The sequence below is a fragment of the Boleophthalmus pectinirostris genome, unplaced genomic scaffold, assembly GCF_026225935.1.
Source record: "Boleophthalmus pectinirostris isolate CB_2022bp ecotype Guang Dong unplaced genomic scaffold, ASM2622593v1 HiC_scaffold_21, whole genome shotgun sequence".
Classification (NCBI taxonomy): domain Eukaryota; kingdom Metazoa; phylum Chordata; class Actinopteri; order Gobiiformes; family Gobiidae; genus Boleophthalmus; species Boleophthalmus pectinirostris.
Genome location: NW_026571175.1, coordinates 14022433 through 14048618, shown reverse-complemented (window position 1 = coordinate 14048618; position 26186 = coordinate 14022433). Strand labels below are relative to the sequence as shown.

The 26186-nt window shown below is 36.6% G+C and overlaps 1 protein-coding gene across 1 annotated transcript in view; it reads right to left on the bottom strand.

The window, feature by feature from the left end:
- Positions 1-8854: 8854 nt before the first annotated feature.
- Positions 8855-26186, bottom strand: part of LOC110167397 (CMP-N-acetylneuraminate-beta-galactosamide-alpha-2,3-sialyltransferase 1-like) — a 55251-nt gene continuing 37919 nt past the window's right edge. Inside the window, 4 exon segments of the mRNA XM_020932738.2 lie at positions 8855-9349; positions 11723-11842; positions 13080-13125; positions 17434-17613. Of these exon segments, the coding sequence (XP_020788397.2) occupies positions 9176-9349; positions 11723-11842; positions 13080-13125; positions 17434-17613 (520 nt within the window). The 3' untranslated portion in view covers positions 8855-9175.

Genomic DNA, 26186 nt, shown 5'->3' with positions numbered 1-26186 from the left:
TGGCTCAACGTGAGTGTACGTCTTAAAGAGACAGGCCACATTAAATTGCTCACATTACGAGATCTTCTGATTTATGTTATAATGTGGTTTTCTCATCACAAACATACCCGGAGTTGTGTTTTGTTTCATTCACACATTTAATACGCAACTCCTGCATATTTATGTTTAGTTCTTCTTTCAAACTAAAAACAGTACAATGACCATAAATGAAGTGCTCTACTGTTTTTTAAACTCCATACACATTCACTAGAAAGGACGATTTCAGTCCTGAAATTACCACTCCCACAGAAAGGTAAAATGTAGCTTGCTTCATGTCAGAACATTTTGAGCTTTTATATATATATATATATATATATATATATATATAGAGAGAGAGAGAGAGAGAGAGAGAGAGAGAGAGAGAGAGAGAGAGAGAGAGAGAGAGAGAGAGAGAGAGAGAGAGAGAGAGAGATGGATGGATGGATAGATAGATATAGATAGATAGATATAGATAGATAGATAGATAGATAGATAGATAGATAGATTATTATTATATTGCCACATTGTCTGCTGTTTCTATTAATTAGTTTACCTGCAAATTCGCCTGTTTTCTGTGTCATCTGCTAGTTCCCACCCAGGTATATTTTCTTTGCTTGAAATGTTACACCTTTAATTAAATACATGCTTGCCATACTGTGGAATATTTCATGCAGCAAAGTGTGTGACATTTTTATGGAGATAAGCAGGTGTTGTACCCTCCAGCAGAGAAGTTACATAATGCATCTTTAAGACTAAAAGCCAGTCTACTTAAATAACATTATTATGTTTAATTAAAAACACTGAATAAGTAACTTCCTCAAAATGGATGTTCAAATGATGGCCATATGGAAAAGTACTGACTATGTTGTCATGGTTATTAGATTCATGAAAAATTAGAACTGTCACAATTAACAAATATATCTTTTGAATGGTGAAATGTCCTCAAACCTAACAACTAATAGGAGAAGAAACGCACAAATATGCCAATATCATCTGAAAGTGGTGAGTCTAAGTGGTGTTTAATAAGAGGTTAGCAATGCACCGAAGGTTAATGGGGCTTAGTACTTAAATCCATTTTATGACAGCCATAAAAGTCAAGACTCGATTTTGAAATGGACCATAGCCTGTCCTGTCTGGCTTGTGATTTATGTGAATCCAATCATTATGCTGGATCATTAGGCTGCACAGTACAGAACAATAAGTCACTACTGGACTTTATTAGTTATTAACTAATCCTAGCCTATCTTAAGTTTGTGATGATGTTGAATAGGTCCACCTTTCTCCTATTCAGGTAGACCTATGCCTATGCCCTGGGCGAGGCTATATGGGCCTGTAGCCTGCATCAGCAATTGTAAACAGATGTCTCATACATATGTAAATGGTGCTTTTTATTGATGTGTTGTTTCTTCTGAATGTCTCAGTGTCTATTACAGTTGTTCTGAAGTAACCTTTATTCAACATATGCAAATGCACCACACATTTAAGATGGTAGTGCTAAACTCATTTGTTTAAATTAATTCTTCTATCCTATTCTATAAAAACAAAATAGAGTAGATTTCGGTCCCGTTAAACAAATGACTATACCTGTTGAGATGATGAGATGAGAATTTAACATAATTCCTAATTTCACGTTTCCAGTTTTGGCTTCCCAATTTTTTATTTATTTGATTGCTTTTTCTTTTCTTTTTTTTTTTTTGGTATTCTAGTATTGTTTTTTGTAGGAAATGTATGTAATTCACCAAGAAGAGTACTGAAAATCCTAGATAAGAAGCTATTTTCTTGCACCAAATATTCAATAAATATAATTTTCAGAATTTTGCGTATTTCAAATAATTTTTATCTGCTTGTTCGATATGCAAGGTTCTCCACTGTTCTTCCCTCCTCCAATGAATGCTTTTATCAGACAAAAACCTGTGTGTCAGGATTCTGGATAACTGGAGCCACTGTCAGAGGTGACTGTGAACTCCCATTTAGACGAACATCTTTCTCCCAGAAAGTCTTGTCCTACCAGCATGTAACCTCCTAGAACTCTCATTGAGGGAAAGCACTAGTTTCTCTGCTTTTTTCGAAGCATTTCAAATTGTGGTTGAAAGACATACAAACATGTGATTATGTGTGAGCTAAAATGTATAAACTATGGACATGTGCAATGCTATTTTATCAACACCAACAGTAGGAATTTGTGCAATACATGGGCACATGTAATATGAGTCTGTGCAATATAAATCTGCAATATGAGGGGATGTGCAATACAGCGGCATAAAATTTCTAAATGTCTTTCACTCTCCGGCTTGTCTAGCATGTTACTGATAAATGTCTGTACTCACATGAGACTGTTATCACTGTTCTTGTATTTTTTCCACATTTCTTTTCTAAGTGTACATTGTCTCTGTAAAGAGTGTTTTTTTTTTTTGTTTTTTTTTTTTTTAATACCATCAACATGCCAGGGGCTCTGCAAACTGCCAGATTATAACCCAAGGCTATAATCTGTCATATTTACATTTACAAATACATCTTGTAGATTTCAGAAGTTAAGCAAGGCCGGGCCTGGTGGCACTTGGGCAGGTGACCACATACCAGCTGCCAGTGGGACTGCAGTGGTAAGGTGCATACTGTTGTTGTGTCCTTAGGCAAGACAATTGACAAACTTCACTGTGGAGTGAATGAATAATGCACTGTAAAGCTCTTGAAATTCACTGTTAATCCTAAGAATTATTATTATTTCTGTTTAAATTCTACAGTCTGCTTATACAATATAGATGCCTAACTTGGCTCTAAATGCTCACATAATAGCTCCTCTCAATGTGGAGCACTATTTTCCAAATCATATAATTGCCTAATCTGAAATAGCATCAAAACTATATTCAAAATCCATGCAACAATCTGAGCTCACCTCCCTACAGTTGTGAGTCTTTAATCTCAATTGATGAATGGTCTTGATGAGATTGTAATGACTTTTCTATAGGGCAAACCTTACACCATAATGAAACTGATAGCGATTTGAAATTCCATACAACTCACAGCATGGTGTCTTTAATTACTTTTCCATGTCATTACCATGCAGGCCCGGCAAAAGCCACATCTGATTACATTTTAATATAGCATATAGATTGCATTAAGGAAACTGTTACCAATATAGGGTGTTTCTGAAGGTATAATCCATATATCAAGCCTATAGTCTGTTTTGTTTATAGTACAAGTCAAGGTTTTCAGCAACTCAGCAATCTTTTAATGGCGGTTTTTGGGGGGAAACTTTCTCCAGGGAATAAGAGCTGCAACGTGAAGCATTATGACAAATTAAAGACAGAGGATACATGGGCAGAAAAAATAAAAAAAAATAAACAAATAAAATAAAACATGGGAGCACTTAGTGTCAGGAGCAGGCACGTTTCATTCCACTGATGCATGTAGGAAGGAAGCCGGCATCTGCAGCATACATTTGCCACTTCCTCAAGGCGAACCGGGATTGTACACAGTCAGCGCATAAGATCAGTAATGCTAAATATGACTGCAGTGAAATTCCTGTGTGTTCAACAATACATAATACATGAATCTGCCTGCCTAAAATACAGCACGGATTGTCACATTAGCATAAGTTTTACACACGCCTACTGACCTGAAAGTGCGCAGTTTGGTCTCTGGTATGAGTGTTGCAAACTGCTGTTGTGTCCTTGGGCAAAGTACTTCAGCTAGTGTGATTGGTAGAGAAGGTGGGTACAATTAGGAGGAAATAGTTTATAATTATTGTCAACAACTTCCACAGATGCAAATATACTTCCATAACTGTGTTAATTACTGCAATTAAGATACACTTTATTGTCCCAGTAGGGAAATCTTTCCTCTACATTTGACCCTTCACTCAGTGCTGCAGGAGCAATCTGTCAGGATTACATTAGCTGAAGGATTTTACCTATTGTGCTTGTGCATTTGCTAGTATCAGTGTAACAGTGAAGTACAGTAACTATAGAGGTACTAAACTGCGAAATTGAAAACTACTCCTACTCTGTTAAAGAGGGGGTACTTCATTTCTATGGGCAATTAACTGCTAACACATAACATATTTAGATCACCATGTTACCTTTTATTGTTTTGAAAATGCCATATTTGCCAATAACTTATTAACAATTTTTACTTTTGTTTTTGGAGCTATTTAAACTACTGCAGATAGCATCAGGTTTGTCAAGTTGTTGGTACAGTTTTATATAATGTTTTGGCATATTTATGGACGATTGTCATGTGGGAGCATGGGTGACATAGGCTTTTGGGCTGAGCATTGCACAGAATCTTACAGCTAACCATAAGGAAAGTCCAAATAGGGCCTGGGAGAGATCGCTGAAATTCTTTTTGAGACAGCGCAAAAAAAATTCTTTAAGTACTTGCGTTTCTATAACAAAGAGTGTACTAGTGGATCTGCATCTAATTTAAAGGTGTACTGTGCAATAGGAGGACATCATCTGCTCGTTGCTTTGCTTAAACAATTCACAGTATGGCATTAAACTTATCAATTTCTATTAAGTCAATCAGGTGGCCAGGATAAGTTACAGGTCTGTGGAGTTTTGATTTTTGTCACAGTAAGAATGCAAGTTTTAAATGTATTCCTTAGCAGTGAAAAAACGCTACATAATGGAAGTGGAACTTTTCAGACAAAGCAATAATACAAACAAGGAGACCCACCACCAGAAGAGTTACATGTCATTTATGTAACTGGTCGTAAGATTTCTTCCAAAAGTAGCCATTCATGAAATTTTTTTTGAAAATTAGGGGCTGCTATAACACTTGAAACAATGTAAATGGTTTGTCCACTGTAATTGCTAAGGCTATATCAAATAAATAAATTTAAATATTCTATCATACCAAATAAAGATGTCATTGCCACTCAACACTTACAGAAGATTTAAAGAAAGTTTATTTGAGCATTTTAACAATACAAATCCGTGTAAAATGTTAAAATAATTATGATAATGATTTGGTCTAACAATTGACCTTTCATGTCAAATTAAAGCTGATCAAGAGTTTGGCCACTAGGTGGAACTGTCCACAATGTTGTTGGTTGACGTGGATGTGCCAATTACTTCCTTCGACTCATTTACTTGTCCACTCTGGACAAAGTCAAGGCACAATAAAGAAATGTTAGCCAGTGAATATCCCAAAATCAAATGTGTTTCCCAACTTATACAACTGATTTAAGTGCTGCAAATTGCTCCACATATTTAGATAAGAAAGGTGCACCAGAAAACCACTCCTTAAAATCAGTCTACTTTGGAATTTGGCAATGGTCTTCAAACATGCAAGATAAAAAGAGAGAGAGAAAAAAAAAAAATCTAATTCATAATAAAAAATTAAAGAAAAATCATTCCATCACAGTAAAGCTTCATAGCAAAATGAGTGAAAGGCACTTCACATTAACCACATTTTAGAATTTTACAGTCACAATGTGCAGTCCATAAATTTAAGGCACCCCTATACACACCATGTGCATTAGACAACAATAGAGGTTTAAGCATCTACTCTTCATTATGGTGAAAGACAGAATCTAATGGATTTATGTTCCCTGGTCCGACAGTAACTGGATTCTGTTATGCCTCCATGTACATACACTATACACACTATTTGAAACTTTGGCACAGTTTTAGTACACTCTGACAGCTTAAGGGCCAGTTTTATGAGATGGCAGTTTAGAGTGTATGTTATAGTATGCATTAAACACATGGTACAGTTGATGGATGAGAAGACATTATAAATCAATGCTAATAAAAAAAAAACAGCTTTTGGTTCAATGATATAGTGGTAAAAGTTGTGGCTAATGTGTGGGCTAGAATTAGTATACATTGTGATTCAGGCAGGGGGAAGGTGGTTTACAACTTACCAATATACATTTCAAATGTATGGAAATGGAAATAAATAATTTACAATATTATATAGACTAATTTGTACTATTGATACTTTGCAGTGTTGCATTACATTCCCTGGGAGTTGGGGTTGAGGTTTTATTATATTTTAATCTGTGCTTTATTTTGATTCATTCTGACCATAAATCAGCTCATCTTAAAGAACTACAGGTGAGCTGATTTACTGATAAACACGCCTCTCACACAGCAAGCTAGCTAACAACAACAGGACCATGAACACTCGATTGATCGTAGGCTCCAGAAGATTCTTGAGTTTTCATACTATCTTAAAACTGTTTGGGCAATGTGTTAAAGCTAAAATGTGCATTATGTTACCATGGTAACTCCTAAACATTTCATCATTAGATATACACATAGAACACCCCCAGTATGATGTCACTGCTAAGTATCAATAGCAAAAGAAAAAAATAGTTTCCATGTAAAGGTTTAAACTAGACTTTGTAAAGCTTTAAACTAACCTTTTCTTTACTAACCTAGGCCATTTTAGGTAATAGTTATAAATGAGGAGCTTTATTTGTATCCCATAAAGTCAAACTGTAAAAGCAGTATTTTATGACCAAATAAAACCAGTGCAAACTGTCTGTATCTAGTTGTAAAACTATTTCTAATCACTAACATGCAATAAAAGGCAGTATGCATATGATTCTTCAGAACCATAACCCTGTTTACCTGCCCTGACTGGAATCAAATTTAGGACATGTGATACCCATTTGGCATTTACAGACCAAAGAACCATAACACACACTTAAAATTGTTTAGTCATCAGAAATACACCCACAGTTGTGTTTTGTTTAATCTAGAAATGTGTTTTTAAACTCTATACACCTTCACTAGAATCATTTGGATTATTTCAGCACAACAATTGCCAATCTTTACTGAAAATGAGGTAAGAAGTAGCCATTGATTTGAAAACTATCACTTCATGACATCACAAGGTGGAGCATTTTGAGCTTTGGAGATGTAGACAAACTAATAATAAAGGGTTAGTCAAATAAGTGTGAATAAACAAAGCACAACCAGGTATGTTTTTGATGAGGTAACAACATTCTAACATGGCTAAAAGCTCACAATAATCCGTTTTGTATAATATTGGACCTACTACATCACCATAACTGCTGTATGTGTTTTCCCCTCATAGGCTATATACTCAGCCGTCAAATGATAAAGCCACTTCGATGAGAGGCGGAATGTCTTATCTCTCTAAGGATTTAGGCAATGTAACTGCAGAAATAATCAATAAACTCTAATGTTACCTTAAAAGATGCATAACTCATGAAATATGCAGGATTAGATTATGACCATTGTTTTCTACTCTCTGTAGTTCAAAATTGTACAATGAGCTGAAGATTTTACACATAATGAACATTGCGGCACTTAAACCTGCAAAATAAACAGACACAAACTAAAACAAAAAAAAATCAAGTAACACACATAACATGCTGATTACAGAATGTTCTTGATATTGGGAGAGTAATGTGCTAACTCAAAACCCATTATATATCCCATTTACATACAATTTTTCACATTCCACCTCCCGATTCTTCTCCGCTGCAGCTAAAGTATTTCCTCTGGTGAATATGCGCCTTAACAAGTGTCCTTTGCCATAGTCAAAATGCGTTTCACTGCCGCAATCAACCGACAATCATGGCACGGGTAACACGGAGGAGAAGCTACTTTCTAAAATTCCAGTTAGAAATCACAGTGATGGGGACAAAATTACTTCCACAACCGGTATCAGAATATGAAATAGGCTACGATATGAAATAGTGAAGCTGGCCTTGCGTCTGTATTGAGTGATAGTTACTAGACAGAGGACTTCTATCTCTGCTAACCCACCCTTATTCTTGGATTGTGTAGAATATGTATAGCACTTCTAATCTTGTTTACATCAGAATGCAGCGCTCATTCTTGTTCAAGGATCAGAATGGAGATGGCTGAATCACATTGCTATAACAACGGCAGAGAGGATAAGTGAGGCGGGGCAAATCACAGTAAATCACAGGGTTAGCACTTGGAGACATTTCCATCATGTTGCATGACTTTTGCATGACCTCTCTCTGCAATTTACTAGACCAAAATGACTAAATTGGCCAATGTCATGATTTGATTATTCTGATATTTCCAATAAGGGCTGTCACCAAATAAGATTTACACTTTTAATTGTAACTTGCACATTTGAGTTTTGCACAATGTTCTAATTTCTAAATGTGCTTGCAGTGCCTGATGTAGTTGGCAGCTTTTAAATTATTTTGACTTGTGTTCAACCTGGTGTGGATGACTTTGCATTAAAAGTAATAGTTGTATTTGGACGGCGGTTCACAGGTCAGTGCTGGGCCAGGGAAGCAAATTGAAAGTTGGTGGTGTGGATCGAACATTTGTAAAACAATTCTTTACAACTGCATGCCAATCCCCTATGTCATGTGAAATAATGCACACTCCAAAAATACACACTTTTATCTAACAGTAAAGGTGCACTATCTAACTTTTCTAGTAGAGGATCAGCCACATGCTTGTCTCCACACAGAGGTTTCTGGTTTTCCAGGGATGTTCCATAGCGTTGTAATAAAAATGAGGTACTTCTATGGTGTATTAATTGCTAACACATTGCACTGGGTTTGTGAAGTTGAAAGTGTATTGTTCTATGTGTCATGCTTTTGTGTATTTGAAATGGCTGTTTGGGAGCATGGGTTGTGAAAGTTTGTGAGCTTGGATAGGCCTCCTAACCACAAGGAGGGCTGAAATAGTGGTCAGGAGAGATTACTAAATTACTCAAACATGCATGGATGACATATAAAACCTCTTCAGGCATTGCTTGCTTGTCTCCATGGAGATAGTAAAGTTGAATGCCATAAAGTGGAACACTCCATTCAACGTGATAACATCCCCATTGAGACAAGCTACCAGAAACTTACATAGTCCACCTTTAATGTACCCTTTTTTACTTTTTTTAAAATGAGAACAATCCCTTCAAAAAATAACATGTTTTAATCTTCGATTGATACCACAATTCTGCCTGTCATATAAAGCCTACAATTACATTTTCATATCAAAAGCATGCCCATTAAAACTCCTCTACCATTCTTCCCTTGTGGCTGGAGACTGGTTTCAGCTCAGATCCCCAAAAGAGACGATCAGAAGGGCTGTATGAACATGTCCTTTACAGTGTGTCAGCAGGTGGAGGTGTGAGGCATCATTAAAGGCGCTGGGCTTCGTTAGGCTGTCTCGCTGCACAGGCACAGGGCTCGCTATCATCTGCCTTTAAACATCTTGATTTTGTGCTTGTCTGCCAACAGCAGAGTCACATTGTACTCATAGTCTCCATTGTGGACCCCCGTGTGTCGAAAAGCTCCAGCCAAGTGGTTTTCCTCCCAGTAGTGGTGCCAGTTCCCATTTTGGTCTGCGCCAAATCCAAATACATTGACCTAAAGCGAGAAGGAAGCAGAGTTAATTCAAATGCTTGGAATTTTTTAAATTTTAAAATAGGGGAAGAGATTTTTTGTTTTGTTTTGTTTATTACACATTTTGCTAGGTATGGACTAAGCTATGGAAATTGTAATATTTGAGCAGAAAAACTTAGAAAAGGTTAGAAACTGTGTGTTTAAATGATAGCGTTTCATTTAATTTCCTTTCACATCTGTATTGACACTACTCCAAACAACAAACACATTCCCGAGTTTACCACTGAAGCCCATTTTACACACGATTTATGGATAGTCATAATTTAAATGCAATCCGCAGCCAAATAGATAATCTTTTTGGTTTGGCAATAGTTCAACTGGCAAAAGTTACTGTCACAACAAATGTACAATTATTTCTTTTTTAATCAATGTAGACAGACAGATTAGACAGATTAGTCCAATGAGGTTGGCACTATTTATTTTATGTTGGTTGGACATTTCTATTGAGCTCCTGCAGTTGTTGTCATACAATCCCAGCATGCACCTCCTAAACCCCATAAACGGCGTGGGCCACAGTGAAGAAAATTTATCAGCGTTTCAGAGATTTTGGATTACTGTTACGCACTAGGATGTATACATTATTAAGGGTAGAAAAAAATCCTGCACCTTTCACTGGATTTAAAAAACTCCATATTGGCAGTTGAATAGGATTTCCGCAGTGAAACGGGCTAGCAAGCCATACATTAATTAATTAAGCTATGAATGTACTTTTACATTGCTATTTTTTTCTTTATTTGGTTTTATTTGAATGAGTAAACCATTGTCTCATAAAGATTCAAAAACTGTAAGTTTTTATAGGGCTGTTGCAATAACTGCAATTTTGCAATACCACGGTATTTACTATTCTGTTATGAAACAAGTTAATGTTTACTTGGCCCTGAACAAATGGGTTAAAATACTGTGACCCGACCCGAACCCATGCACATGTTGAGAGTCATAGCAGCTGGCCGTAAACACTGAGGGTACACCAGTGTCCCTTGCGAACATGCGGTTTTGTGTTAATGTCACCCTTTGTTTTACTATTTACACTTAAGTGCACTGTTTAGGATCAGTTTGAAATGGCCTAAGCATTCATTAGATATACCCCACATAGAGGCTTTTAATGGAGTTTGGGAGTAAAACACCTGGATCATGGCGTGAGGGACACCTGATGCAGAGTGAATGTGCTCTGGATGTCTCTGTCCAGGTGAGGAGCTTTGTCTTTGCACTGTGTTCATGTGTATGATTCGTTATGATTCGTGACCTGTCTCGTTTACACTGGAGCATTGCTTAGTAAGTAAGTAAGGTTATAAGGTATATATATATATATATATATATATATATATATATATATATATATATATATATACACACACATACACATATATATATGTGTATGTATGTGTATATATATATATATATATATATATATATATATATATATATGTGTGTGTGTATATATATATATATATATATATATATACATACACATATATATATATATATATATATATATATATATATGTGTGTGTATATATATATATATATATATATAATATACATACACATATATATATATATTTTTTTTTCCACAATATTATTCACTATATTATGCTATTTTCTGATATAAACTGTTAATTGTACTGTTATGAACTGTAAAAAGCTTTGAGTGTCTTGAAATGCGCTATATAAATTCAGTTATTAATTAATTAATTAAATGTTTCCTTATCATAAACATACCCATGCATTAACCATACACACACAAACCCTGCACATTTAGAATGAGTTGGATGATTTCAAACCTGGAACTGTCAGTCTTTACTGAATAAAAGGTCATTTTAAACTTGAAAACTACCACTATAAGCCCAAGGTGAAACATTTTGAGCTGACATTTGAAGATACAGATATATAGATATAGATTGTTTAATTGTGTGAATGAAACAAAACTCACCTCTGGGTATGTTTTTGATGAGGTAATGATGTTCTAACATAGTTTAAAGCTTAACATTTCTGGTGAAGGGATCTGCCACTTGATTGTCTCCATGGAGATGTTATTGCTTTGTCTTGAATGTTCCACAGTATGGTAGTAACCCTATCTCCATGAAGACAAACAGATAGTGGTACCAGGCCAAATAACAGGCCGGATCTGTGGAGAAGAAGCTTTGCTCACTGTAAGAATACATGTCTTATAAGGTATTTTTGAGCAATAATGTAGTTAAATAAACAAAAGATACGTTAAATACCATACTGTGGGAGATTCTTGGCCAATCAACAACATGTTCATGAGAAAAGCGGGTGGCAGAATATCCACTAGAAAAGTTACACAGTGCACCTTTAAGTTGGATCAAACTGCCTCACCTGATCACATATGTGGACTGCGAACATTAAGCTTAGGAATCCGGTGGAGGGATATCGCCCGTGCCCCTCAAGCCAAGACTCATAGACGTACTTAAAAAATGTGGGACTGTAAATCAGGACCTGGAACGAACATGGATACACATTATTCAACCACATGGAAAACTTTACTTCCTATAAACGTTTTTTATAGTATAGCTGGCAAAAACCACGCATCTAATATGATTTTCCATCGAGGCTTGCTTTCTTGGCAGAGAAAAGGCCTTCAGAGAGCGACTAAACTTTTCTGTTTTTACAAGTTTGATCCGTTGTCTGATTGGTCGCCTCAAGAAGGAAAAAGCAGCCAACAACCTGTTTTGTCCCAAATAAATAGCACCATTTTCACTAAAAAGCAGATGTGGAGGAGTAAATGGTGGCATTCTTCCTGGAGGCATCAACATGTGTACGAATAATGAAGTCATTTCAACTATTTAACAGGAGTGAAAGAAAATAAAAGCATTTGAAAACAAGGTATTTTAGAGCCCTGGTTTAATACAAATGCACGTATGGCATGGGACACTTACATTTTTATCTCATGAGTCCCAGACAGACAGCTTCAACATAGCTTGACAGAAAATATAGATTTTCATAGATAGACTATCCTGTAAATTATATTAGAGTTTATTGAAGGGCACATATTATGCTATTTTCAAATCTATATTATAATGTTGTTTCCTCATCAAAAGCATGCCTGGAGTTTTAGTTTCATTCACACATGTTAAGCAGACAAACCTGCATATTTAGGCTGAGTTCTTCTCTCAAACATAAAACATTCTGTTCCACCTTGTGATGTCATGTGGTAATAGACGAGAGTGTTTTTAAACTTCATACACTAATGATTCAGTCATGGAATTGCCGATCTCTACTGAACTAAAGGTTAAATGTAGCTGTTAACTTGAAAACTACCTCTACATGGTTGAATCCCGGATAACTCAGACATGTGTGAACGAAACAAAATCCAACATCAGGTATGTTTTTGATGAGATAACATCTAACACAACTTAAGGCTCACAAGAGTCAATCTTGAGTAATATAGGACCTTAAAGGAAACCAGGGAATAGCTACTGTCAAAAGTATTTCATGTACCAGAGAGTGCTTTGGGAGAAATGTTCTTAGGCTCAAATCCAGTCCTTAGCAGTAAATGAACACTCAAACATGAACACTTAAGCAAATTTTCATCATGACACCCATGTGAAATATCTTACAGAAATTTGTTTCAAGGGTCCACACCCTTTGCATGAGAAATGTTTGAGTTTATAATTTACTTATTCATCAAATACTGAAAAGACTGCTACAAAGATCCTTTGATAGTTTATCTTACCTTGTCTTTGTTAGCCTTGATCCTGGACATCACTGGCAAATATGTACTGAAAAAAAAAAAAAAAGATAAATGGTGTGCAATATTTCTTTAGACTTAGACTTAGACAATCTTTATTGTTTGACAGAGGAAATTATTTGGACACAGGAGCTCACACATCAGAATATATTATAATTGCAAAGAGTAAAAAATATAAATGATAATAATAACTTCTAAATACATAGCAAAAAAGATAGCAAGAGACAACTGTCAAATAAGTCATAATTCTATAAGTCAATTTAGTCAGTTTATATGACAAGAGAGCAAGCATACAGTTAAACTTTATTGGACTGAGTTTGAGTACACGGCATAAAAAAGAATGTTAAAATGCCAGTAACAGATGGTGATGTGCAAACGATCTGCACTCTCAAAGCATACAATAATAAACTGAGATAGAGTTTAGAAGGTGCTGTTTTGTCAGGTGCTGCTGTTATTTCCATCGCAACTAAATCTTCTTACTGGCTACTTCCAACGCTTCATATTATTAACGAATCATAAAGATGTTACACAACAGATAAAGAGATTTGGAGAACAGAGTTCAATACTACTATCTGATCAGATTGCAATTACTTAACGACAGATCCACCTTCACAGAAATAAGGCATTTCTTCCTAATTTTTCTTGGCATTACTTTCTGACTTATGAGATGGTTATGTAGTCCTTTAGTCATTTCGTTCAGATTATAAGGATTTAGCAGAAAGGAGAAGGGAGATATGTAGTGAATGCAGTGTTTAATCAGCCTTGTTCCTAGTACCGGTACTATTCACTTTAAATAAATGTTAGCATAGTAAATCAGACCTGTCAAAAGTAACGCAATGAATAAGCCTTGTCTTCACCTTACTGCTACTCTCTCTTTGCCTTGTCTTTCTCTGTCTGAATGTTGTTTTTTTTATATAGTTCTTTTAGTAGTTATAGTTTTTGATCTGTTATGTTGAGTTGATTTTTGTTTCATTCACACTTGTTTAACACACAGATCTTGCATAAGTTGAGTTCTTTTCTCAATCTCTAATGAATGAAAGTTAAAAAGGTAGCTGTTAATTAGAAAACTGACACTACATGACATCACAAGGTGAAACAGAGCATTTTGATCATTGGAGATGTAGACAGAGTAATAATGCAACATGTGAATGAAATAAAACACAACTGCAGGTATGTTATAACATGGTCAAGAGTAAAGGTTGGTAATATAGGACCTTTAATATAATGTCCCTAACCCTGTACTGTTATGTTCTCTAACCATACTGTTTTTAGGTAGACAATGCTAACATTTGTCCAGGGACAACAGATGAAACATTTACAGAAATGCTGATTAGTGTATACTGTCCCTGACAAATAAATAAATAAATAGTTTTTCACAAATTTCCGTGCAGTTGTAGTCTAGTGAGTACTGTTATGGGCCAGATACATAGAAATGCTTAGTCTAGTGAGTTCTTGCCACACCCCCTTTTTAGTCGACTTTATTTATTTGTGAACATTTGAAATACTTGAGACTACTTAAGATGTAGTACAATTTAATTTGAACAAAAACAAATGAAACAACACACTGACACAATTTCAAAATTGACCAAAGTAGTTTTAAGGGGCCATATTACTCTATTTTCTGATCTATTTTATAATGTTGTTTCCTCATCAAAAACATACCTGGAGTTTTGTTTTGTTTCATTCACACATGTTTAACGCACAAACCCTGCATATTCAGATATGTGTGAATGAAACAAAACACAACTCCAGGTGTGTTTTTGATGAGGTAACATTATAACATGGTTTAAAGCTCACAAGAGTTCTTTTTCCATAATATAGGACCTTTAATTGATCATGTTAAATCTTAAGATTAGCCTGGCAATGGAACCAAAAGTAATATTTCCAATTAAAGTAGCTCATTACGAGCGCAATGACTGTGTCTTGTTAGGAGTCACATATAACAAAAGGGTATTAAAAGAATCCAAGCTGCTTCACTTTCCAATTTCCTCAGAACTTCTGCACAAAACAAAACTTATATTAATTTTGTGATAATTGCTCCTAACATGGTTCCATCATTTAGCGACGTCCAGTTTCATTTAACAAGACTAGCGATTGTAAAAGTAGCAATCTGACACGCGCGCTAATGACTAGCCTAATGCTGATATTACTGCCAGTGGAGTGGAAGTAAATGATGCAGAATGATTGCTTTGGCGCAGCAGGGAGACAGCTGTACGTTTAAACGATACATTTGTTTGTCCCTCTGAAAACATTGCTGGGTTCGGACATGTTTTGTTTTTCTGGCTGACCGCTAATCAAGCTAATCGTAGCACTGGATGGGGATGGGGCAGCTGAAGGTGATATTTACACAGAGATTGAATGAGAGTCCTTTGTGTTATTTGTCATTTGAGAAACAGGCAGACCAGGGGCTGTGTTGGAAATTGTTGCTTGGTGTTTAGGAGTGTAATCGTTTCTAGGGTTTTAGCATTAGCATAACAGACTTGAATATTTATCAGGCAAAATGGTCGCCTGGCGGGTTGCTGGTTGTTTGGTAGCTTATTGGCAGTAAACTTCAATACGCAATGTGATTTGATAAATGTTTTATTATGGGGCAAAGAAGGAACTGGTGATTTAAATGGAGTAGTTCATAAGTGGAGTGGGCTATTAGTGTTCATGTATTGTATTTCAATAATTTCAATGTGGGTATAGTTTTTGCCCTTTTGGGAAATACATATTATATGAATTGTTCTATGCATGAAAGTACAGAAAATCAAATCTATGACACCCACCCCTTGTGTCCTGGTTTGAGTATAGACAGGACAATTCCAAGTTTTTGCATAAATCTCATCTCCCTATGTATATGGTTTAGGTATATCATCATGTTGTGTTATTATGACATACATATTTGACATGCTAACAGCTATGAACGCTGTGTTTAATATGTACGTCGACTATATTAACTGTAACAATGATGGAGAAAATTAAATTGTATTGAGTGTGGAGTGTTTCAGAGGTTTTCTGCAAAAACAAATAACCAAACTACTGAAATCATACAAAAACCATTGAACACGCTGCCTTTAAACAAAATTTACTGAATGAATGTGTAACGCGGTGGCCTCCCTTTAACAAGGGCGGCTGTTAAAGAAGGCTGCCTTTAACAAAATGTACTGAATGAATGTGTAAGGCGGCGGCCACCCTTTTCTTTTCTTTGTTCGTTAACTACATAAAGCAACATTTTATAGCTTGCTGGACCTATGCCATCTACTAGTGTACGTGCTGTAAACTGCCTGCTTCTCCCAAACAGTGTCATTTTCCATCTGGGAAACATCACTGGCGTGTTATACTAATTTATAAGATAAGATAATCCTTTATTTGTCCCACAGTTGGGACATTGCAATGCTGCAACTAAAGTTCAAGAACAGTAGAAGAATGCTAAATAAAGATCACCACACAAATACCTGTTTGGCTAAATGTTTGAACACATCTTTATTTGAGAAATTCGGGATTTTATCTAAGCCCCGAACATCTGCTTTACAGATGATAACATGTTGTGAACATAGACAGAAGTTATATTAGACAACCATGTCTTATGTAGTTTTGGTACCAATATTTTAAACTTGATATTGGTTCTAATTAAAATCCTACACCAATTTCAAGGCCTCAATTATAATAAAAAACATACTTTTTTTTACAATCCAATGGGATTTTCTCTATAAAAAAATTATCTTTTTAGCATTCTAAAACTACACTCTTCTGTTTATATGATTTGTTACAGTATCAGTTAGTATTTAGGTTTGATACTATTTTAGTAAGCCTAATCTCATGCACCTTAACTTTTTCAGTGATTAACTAATATCAGATATAGAAACCCTACTTCATGACATGAAATCACCCCAAAGTTCGAAACATTCCATAACATTGCTTTCATACAAAGCCAAATGAAACAATATCTTTGTGGATGGTGTACTATGTCACTGGGGCCATCATTTATTCGGACTAATATTTCACAGTGGCACAAGCCTCTGTCATATCTGTCTTTATATACACAGTACTGCATCTATGTCAGAGCTGAGCAGGTGGTATTCTGGCTTTTATTAAAGTTTCCAGCTGAAAAATAACTTTATGCTGTGGCTGGGGATAAAAAGTTGTGCGCAGTGACAGTGAAGCATGGCGAGGAAGTTGCTAGTCAGAAACAAAAAGGAATTAGCTGAGAAATGCTTATGTGAGCTATAGAGGTGAAGGTAATTGCATAGGCTGCTGCCAACTCCCTGCGGCTCTGCCCTCCGCACATTACATACAGTGTGGTTATGCTTGTTTAGTTCATAAATATGGGTGTATACGCTGGAATGGAGGTGCTTACTGTTTAATAGTGCCGGTAGTGAGGGCGCTGGTGATCCACTGCAAATCCAGAGTCTTGAATGGAATCAGGACCAGGCTGGTGCTGTTGTCCAGGTTGATGGCACTTTCTGGGTACATGAGGTGATGAGTAGTTCGGGAGCCAACGTCCTGCTCAAAGCCACTGGTAGGAGCCTGGTTCATCCTGGAAGTAACAATAGGAATAACACACAAATTTGAATTTGGGTTATGATATTTATAAGAGAAAAATCCTGCATGTACTGTAGAAGTGAAATAAAAGTATATATTAATTTGCATATTTTAAAATTAATCTTTGGATTCTGCTGTTTTAAGAAAACAAGTTACTTCAGAAAAGCTTTGCTGACAGTCCCAAAAATATAGCTTTATTATAATTCATTTATTATATTAAAATCTTAAAGGTGCACTATGTAACTTTTCAGAAAATCTATCACCAGAATGCATTATTGGAGTCATGGCTTTACCTGGAATGTTCTAAAGTATGGCATTGGACTTATACACCTCACACTGATTCAATTAAACATGTTTTTGTTGCCTGGGGGTATCAACTGCTCATCTTGTCTTGTGAAGATTGGCAGGTTTAATGCCATACTGTTATGGGCAAAGCAATAACAGCCCTATGGAGACAAGCAGGTTTACCCATCACCAGAAAATTTACACAGTGCACCTTTAAATACTATCCTTAACACGTGGCCAATACCTGCAATCAAAAAGACTTAAATGGTTCATATTATGCAAATTTCTGATCTATGTTATGTTGTTTCCTAATCAAAAACATACCTGTAGTTTTGTTTTGTTTCATTAATACAGATTCTGCATATTTAAGAGTTTTTCTCTCAAACTGAAAGCACTCTGTTGCACCTTGTGATGTCATGTGGTAACACAGGAAGTGCTCCGCATTATGTTTTTAAACTTCATACACTTTCACTAGAATAATTTGAATGATTTCTGACCTGGAATTGCTAATCTCTACTGAACGAAAAGGTAAACCTTGGAAAACTACTAGTTCATGACATCACAACGTGGAACAGAGCATTCGGAGCATTTGGAGATGTAGACGAACTAATAATGTTGGATTACTCAAATATGTGTGAATGAAACAAAACAAAGCTTCCAAGAGTCATATTTACATAATATAGGACCTTTAAAATGTCCACACTTCCTGAAGACATCATCGGAAAATTAGGATGCACATTAAAGATTTACAAATAGAGAAAGGGCACATAAATACAATAAATCTGTGCCACAAGGTTTTGTGAGATGGAAGGGCCACAAGGTGTGATTGTGTGAATTGTTAAGCGTTGATTAAGTCTCTTTGAAGCCACAATTTTAAAAGGCAGTGTTGCAATGACAGCAAATATATATCATAATAATACATTGAAAATTGTGACTCTGAAACATGCCAAAATTGTATCTTGTCTCATTCTTGTGGGTCCAATGATCTCATATCTCGTCTTGTGGGGAATGTTTCCTTTCACCCCAATGAATAAAACAACAAACCCTCTATTAAAACATCTTTCATAAATAAATCAAGATGTGTTTCTTCTCCATTTATTTGTACAAACACATTTCAAACTAACGCTAGAATTAGTTTTGACATTCCTAAAACCATATAAACAACTCAAAATTTATTGTATTTCCCAAAAGTATGGGAACCGTGATTCTCATTCCAAGCATCCAGTAGCATACAACCATACCTTCCCATTCTTTGCGACAGACAAAACATTTACATAACCAAAACAAGCCTACAAAAACACACAATGCGTCCCATTTCACCACATTGGGACATCCAAGTGGGGGATCCTCAACAATCCTCTGTCCATTTAGAGCTGGGCAATTATTCCCTGCCAAACAAGACACGGCGCTCCTATTATTATGTCCAACAATACTCACTCAAACTGGAGCAGTAATTGGCTGCTACAGACTTGTCAACAACCATGACATGATAGAGACAGCTGCAGTTTGAGTCAGTGGGAGAAGTTGACCCTGGTGAAACTAGAATCACCTGTTCCAGCCGCCTCAGCACTATTGGCCTCCTCATTACCGACGCGGAGATGACAGCGACATAACAACTTGACATTTTCGGACTGGGCCTGACGCGGCTTCAAATGACCTTCTACGGCAGGCATTTTGTGTCAGGCCTGCCAACAGGGGAGGGGGGCTCTTTGTAAAAGTATATAATAAAACCTAGTGACCTGGAGCATCATGGGAGTTACTTGTAGAAGACAAACATAAACTTGCCCTGTCAGTCTAGAGTAATAATCTCTTTTTTTGTTGGGGAGGGGAAATGGCAGGGTATTGGCGGGTAGTGGGTGAAATGACAATCATATCACTTGGAAAATCACTTGGAAAAATATCCAAGTTTAAAAGACTACTTATAACTGGAATTGCCAGGTAACTAAACAGAAATTGATATTCTAATTTATAGGCAAAAAATGTTACACATGCATACAATACACAGACTCCACATAAAATACATATTAATACATATTACTTTTTGTCGTATTTTTGTACTTCAGCTGTACAGCATGTACAGGTTTAGTCAAAAATGTTTCAAAGTCTAGAAGTTGATTGGATCCCCTTTATATTTAGTTGCATGATTTAGTGCAGTAGAGCTAGAATACTTACCCACTTTCCAATGGGTAAGCATTTTGAAAGTAATTAAAAGGGTAAAAACTATAAATGTGTGCAGTTAGCAGGCTTGCAGTATGTCTGCTGTGAGCTATTAATGATTTCTGTAGTCCAAGTCATTAGTGCACAGTTGGCAGTAATGAGAGTGGCTACACTACAAGTTTCTGCTCAGAAACTCTTGATGATTAGGTTTTTGACTCATTTGAACAAATTGTAGGACATATTGTGCAATCATAATCAACAAGTAATAATAATTAGATAGATACATGTGGGTCTCAATAGAAACAGGATGGTTTCCTGATGGTGTTAGATCCTTGATTAACTGAGTTTTGGAAATGTGATTCTCATCTGATTATTCACCACACAATACACTGTTCTGACTGTGCACTGTTTTCAAAAGTATAATGTTCTGATACAGACAGGACTGACATATCGATGCTCCCTGTGGTTACAATCCAACAAACTTCTTTAGGGTGTAGCTTGCTATGGCAGCTCTATGGAGATAAGAATATGCAACCTCCTGAAAGATAATATAAAAAAAAAAAATGAATGTTTATAATGTAATAACTTCTTTTATGAGTTCCCAGGCATCAGTGTATTTCTCATTGACAGTGTTCATTGCTCTTGCTGGGCACAAATCCACTTTCTTTAAACTCCACAAAAGTTAAAGTTGACTGGCTCTGTACTTGGCGTTGAGAGAGCATTAATCTGACCAGCAGTGACGCAGTGCATCCATCAAGTAGCTCATCCAAACTGTGCCCACAATTCTGACCATGCCAGACCTGCACTGAATAGAAGACGAACGATACTGGCACAGGTTTTTATAGTGCACAGGACATCATTGTTGGTTTCTCTCTTCATGCTGAATGCTGCTCGGGGGGAAGCCCAAATTGCAGACTAAATGGGCCCCACGGTTCTGGAGAGGGACAGCCCGGGAACAGTGTGCCTATGGGGGCCATACTGAGGCGGATCATCTGTGCTGCACTTCCACAACATTACTCTGGCAGATTGAATTCCTTCCTAATTAACTCCTGCTCAAATGTTTAGATTTCCAGAGTCAGTGTAAGCTTCTTGAACTTCTCATCTAACAGCACACTTAGCTATGACCTTTCCTCTTTCCTCCGGCTGCTCTTTCTCTGGTGTATTTTTAACATCTTATAAAGCAGCGCACCTTTGCCATTCGTTAACTGAACAGACATGCCTGCGAGCATCCCATGCATTTGATATTCCGGTCCTTTTCCACCTCATTTTTATGTGGCAAGGAGAGCTTCCCATTACTCTGTGTTGGGGTCAATAAAAGTCTGTCCAGCCATTCAAAGAAGTTAACTTGGGCTGTTAAGTAGATTCAATGAGCTGCCCGTTCACTTAATCTTGTGTGGGCGTGCAGTGTCAACCACACTAAGCAGGCAAATATTTCAGATTGAACTAATCAATATTCATCTTATGCTCTAACTTCCCCCTGGCACTAAATATCTGCACCAGATGGACTTGAAACAAAATGAAGCAGTCTTTGAAAAACCCCATTTTACAGACAAGACGATTTCAACACGCACAGGAGGCTAAAGTCTGGAATACAAAACATAGAGAGGACATTATTACGATATGTATAAAGATAGCTATCAGTGAAATAATAATGATTATATATAATTTAAGCACGCTGGTAGCAGTATTATGGGTTAAGTAAATGTCTATGAACATACACAACGTCAATGGATATGGCAGGAAGGGCACCTGTCTTCCAAATCAACATGCAGCTGTTTTGCTGTTGCAACTCTCAATAAAAATGTATGTTTGTGTAATCAACTGTCCAGATAGGTTTCACTGTAAAAGAAGAGTGTACCTGTCACAACTCATTCAAATAGCTTCGTCAGTTGTCTTCAGTTGATGTAAGTCACTGTCTGAAGGGAGGACAAGAGAAAATTGCAGTAGACATTCCACTTTCTCGCTTCGATATATAAATTTGATCTTTTAGGAGTTACTTAAGTTGGCTGCACTTGATTTGAGAGACAACAGACGGAAGATTTTCAACCTTTATTGTCCGGTGCCTGTCCCTTCTGGATTTGAACAGAATGCGGTGGACTGGCTGGTTAGGCCAGGGCTTCGGGTATTTCAGCTTAACTAATAACAGATACTACTAACTGTAAACAAATTAAAATTTTCAGTGTAGTTATCTCCTCCCTTCAAACAGATCTTTAAAGCAGAACCTTGTCAGAACTGAAGAAATTACTTTAAAAAATATAAATATAAATTCAAGCCAGTTAAATATTTATGTAGATTCTTTATTCTTGTTCTCTTCAAGGTGATGCTATTCCCATTAGTTGTTTTTTTTCTGACAAAAACAGAAATCTGTAGCCCAAAGCCCAAACAATGAATTTAAGAAATGTTTCTAAGAATAGTAGGGCACCATTACCAGTTTTGACAAAGTGGTGGTTTTCTCAAAACAAACCAACTGAAACCACATCATTTGTATTCCCTTATTTGTGGCAATTCAAAGGCTTGCAGCTTTTATGCCACACCTGAGACATAATCTCTTCCACTGACATTTCCTTCTTGCGGCCAAACAGCTTCTCTCACCTGATAAAAATGTGCCCAGTTTTCATTACTCATAATGATTATTAGTCAGCTAGAATGGCAGTGGGCTCGTAAAGGCATTAGTACTCTCTGTATTTTTAAAGGGGGTTTATGGTTAACAGCAAGAAATACAATCCCACTGACCTTTAATGTGTTGGTCGGCCATTACACATGGGCATTAGAGTTTCACCTTAAAAGTCTGGAGCTCAGTGCTGCAAGCATTGTTGGGCTTAATGAATAATCACCAAGACAAATAAGGCCATACAGCCAGCCGGTGGGCACAACAGCTTTGACATTAAAGATGCCATTTACAATAACTCCACGCGCACTTGGACAGGAGAAAATTGCAGTAGACGTTCCACTTTCTCGTTTCGATATATAAATTTGATCTTTCAAGAGTTACTTAAGTTGGCCAGAGTTGATTGATGTCCATCCCGCGAGCACTTAAGGCCAGAAGGCTCCAGACAGTACAGCCATAAATCACCGGTCAAGATACATTTCATCAGTAAAAGGACCTCCACTCTGAATTTCTCTCCTCAGTTGACAAAGACTCATGTACATTCATACTTTTGTTCCTAAGTTGTTGCAGAGTATAGTGCCAACCACTTACAAAACATCAACACACAGAGAACATTTACTTGGGAGACACAAATGGATTTAGGTCTTTTTGAAATTATGAATGTATATATTGAAAATTAGAGGAGAATAATAGAATAGACTGAATATTGTCTTGCTGTAATTGAGCTAGTGCTAATTCAGCCTGGAAGACCTAACTTCACTCCTGTCTACCTCCAGAGTTTACCTGCTCCTCTGCCCTCACCTCACTCCAAAATAGTCCTCCCCGCTGCCCACCACCCCTCCTCCTTGTCCAATCAGTGCCCAGTCTGCCCAATTTAAACCCCCATTGCAGGTGAACGGCTGCTTCGGTTTGTGCTACTCCCTCCTCCTCCCCAGCACCCCCTCAGCTTCTCATCCTCTCATCATCCCCTTTACTCCTTGGCTGCCTTGCAGTGTCCAGGCCCCAGGAGAACACCTCTCCTAAACGCCATCTAATCGGGCACGCCCTCCATCGCAATATCGTCTATCGGGGTCTGAATGTCAAAACTTTCTCTGATATTTTCTCTATCAGTCTCTTCAGATTAAAATTAACAGTCAGTTAATCATCTGAAATAATAATAAAATAAAAACTGTGTGTTTTTTGAGATAAACAAAAAACACTAATATTTGTTTAGAGTATTAAGGCAGGTAACGTGTTATTTACAGAACTGAAGATGGAATGACAAATAAGATATAAATTACCCAGTTATAACAGATCATATCACAGCAGAATAATTACAATTGAAGCAGACATTTCTACATCCCCAGAGAACCATTTAAACCATGGAAAGCCCAGGTGAAAATCAAGCCAATTAGCTTCATTGTTGTTTTTGTCTCAGTGACAAATAGGTTTATGAGCAGCATGGTCAGGATTGATTGCAGAGAGGGATGGGAAAAATCTTAATTAGATGTTTTAGGAGTGACACATTCTGAAGTTTCTTCTGATCTTGTGCTAAAACACATTTTCCATTATGTGAGCCCCTTTCAGGCTTTAGGGCACTGATTACAAAGACAAATGGCAGCTTATTCATCTTGGGCTGAAGGTTGTTGACGGGTAAGAGGCACTCATAGTGAGTATTCTGGTCATTTGCGAGCCCTCGGGACCACATCATTATGATTTGCGAAGCTTGTAAACAGGTTTTTAGAATGTCATTACAACTTGTCGGAACGCTATGTGATGTGCAGCGTAGCTGGTGTGAAGATCCCCGTTTTTAAAGTAGGAGATTTCAGCCTCAGAAATTGCACTACTTAAATTACGTCTGTGAGCATCGAGATCAATCTTTATGAAACTATTTGGAATGAATTTCATCATAGTGTTCAATGTAATTCTGTCTGATCCTCAATTTAACATAATATAAATGATTTGATGGTTGCATTTCCGAGACAGACAAGTAAGTTTCAAATGAAATATGACATAAAAATCCATGTCACACAGAATGCCCCAAATACAAAAAAAATAAAAATAAATTAAACCAGTTTGTTTCCCCATGCATTTAAGTAAAATATGTCCACTACAGATGTATGCAGAGCTATTCAGGTCAAACTAAGTCTGCTGCGTGCTGTCTGCCTCTAAATAAAAATAATTTTATTGTCACATTGCCAAAAAAAACACTTTAGCATCCTAGTTGTTGTTAGCTTTACCATCATGGCAAAAGTCCACACTGGTCTCTTGAGAGTTGTTTAGGATAGAAAATTAGGATAATCAGAATGCATAAAGTGAGGAATAACTTTGCAAACTGCTTAAATTAACTAGTTCTGTTTTTCAAGTTTTAAGACGGTGAAAATCTGTGCTTTTTAAATTTAATTAAATCTTCCATTCAAGACAGCAAATGAAACTCTGAAGGTAAGAAGCCGATAAATGGATCAACTTTTTGTGCTATCTGAAACTTGAAAGTACTTAATATTAAAACAATCTGAACAAGGTTTCTGTATTCAGCACCAACAGTAACATTACATTAATCAAAACATTTAATGAAGAATTTTCCACACTTTCTTCTTCTTGTATAGAGGATTTATTGTAGAGATGCCACTGAAGCAATCCATTGTCCATCACGCTTGATTTATATATTCCACACATTAAATACAGGGCAACATTTCAAACCCACAATGAGCGTGAAAGCTTGTTGCCATGGCTAAGCACTTCACTGCTAATGGCAAAGTAATAAGTCTTGTCTTTCTGGTGCTGTCCCTGTCATAGGATAATTGAATTGGTAGACAATGCCTTGCTGCTGTCACAATAGGGGGCTGGCAAAGAAGATAAGTGCAGTAATGTGCTTTTATACCGAACTAACATGTCACAGTGACCCACAGCATGCTAGGAGGAATTAAGAGCCAAAGGGGAACGCCCAGAGAAATTCTGACACATACAGACGACGTGTAGTTACTCTTCTGATAAGATCTTAGTGTCAGCTTTATAATTGCGCTGCTCATTTGCCATCAATCTAAGCATACGTCTTTATTCACCCACAAAATGAGATTAGGCCATGAAAGCCTCGCTCTAAACATAGGTACAGTATCGGGTTGTATTGCTGCATAGCATTTTAATTAAGGTTTAAATCTGAAATTGTAACGTACAAGGGGATCATCAAAATGCAAATGTTGTATTGTGATTTAGGCCATTGTACAGAAGGTGTTTTGTTGTTGGCAGTAAATATAGTCTTTAATTGCTCAAATAAGCTTAGGGCAATCAAACAATAGTGCTGTGTTCCCATGAGGGCGGAAAATGAAAATGCATTTGTATTCGTATTAATTTAGTATTTAACCAAGCCTTCTGTTTGACAAAAATGAGAGGTTAGAATTCAAAATTATACTATTAACCTTTATATGGTATTTGTAACCTAGCAACACATACAGTAGTACTGCAAAGAGTGAGTGGGTACACCTATTGTTTGCTGTTGTTGTTTAATCTATATCTTGTTTAATCTTTTTATTAGAATAGAA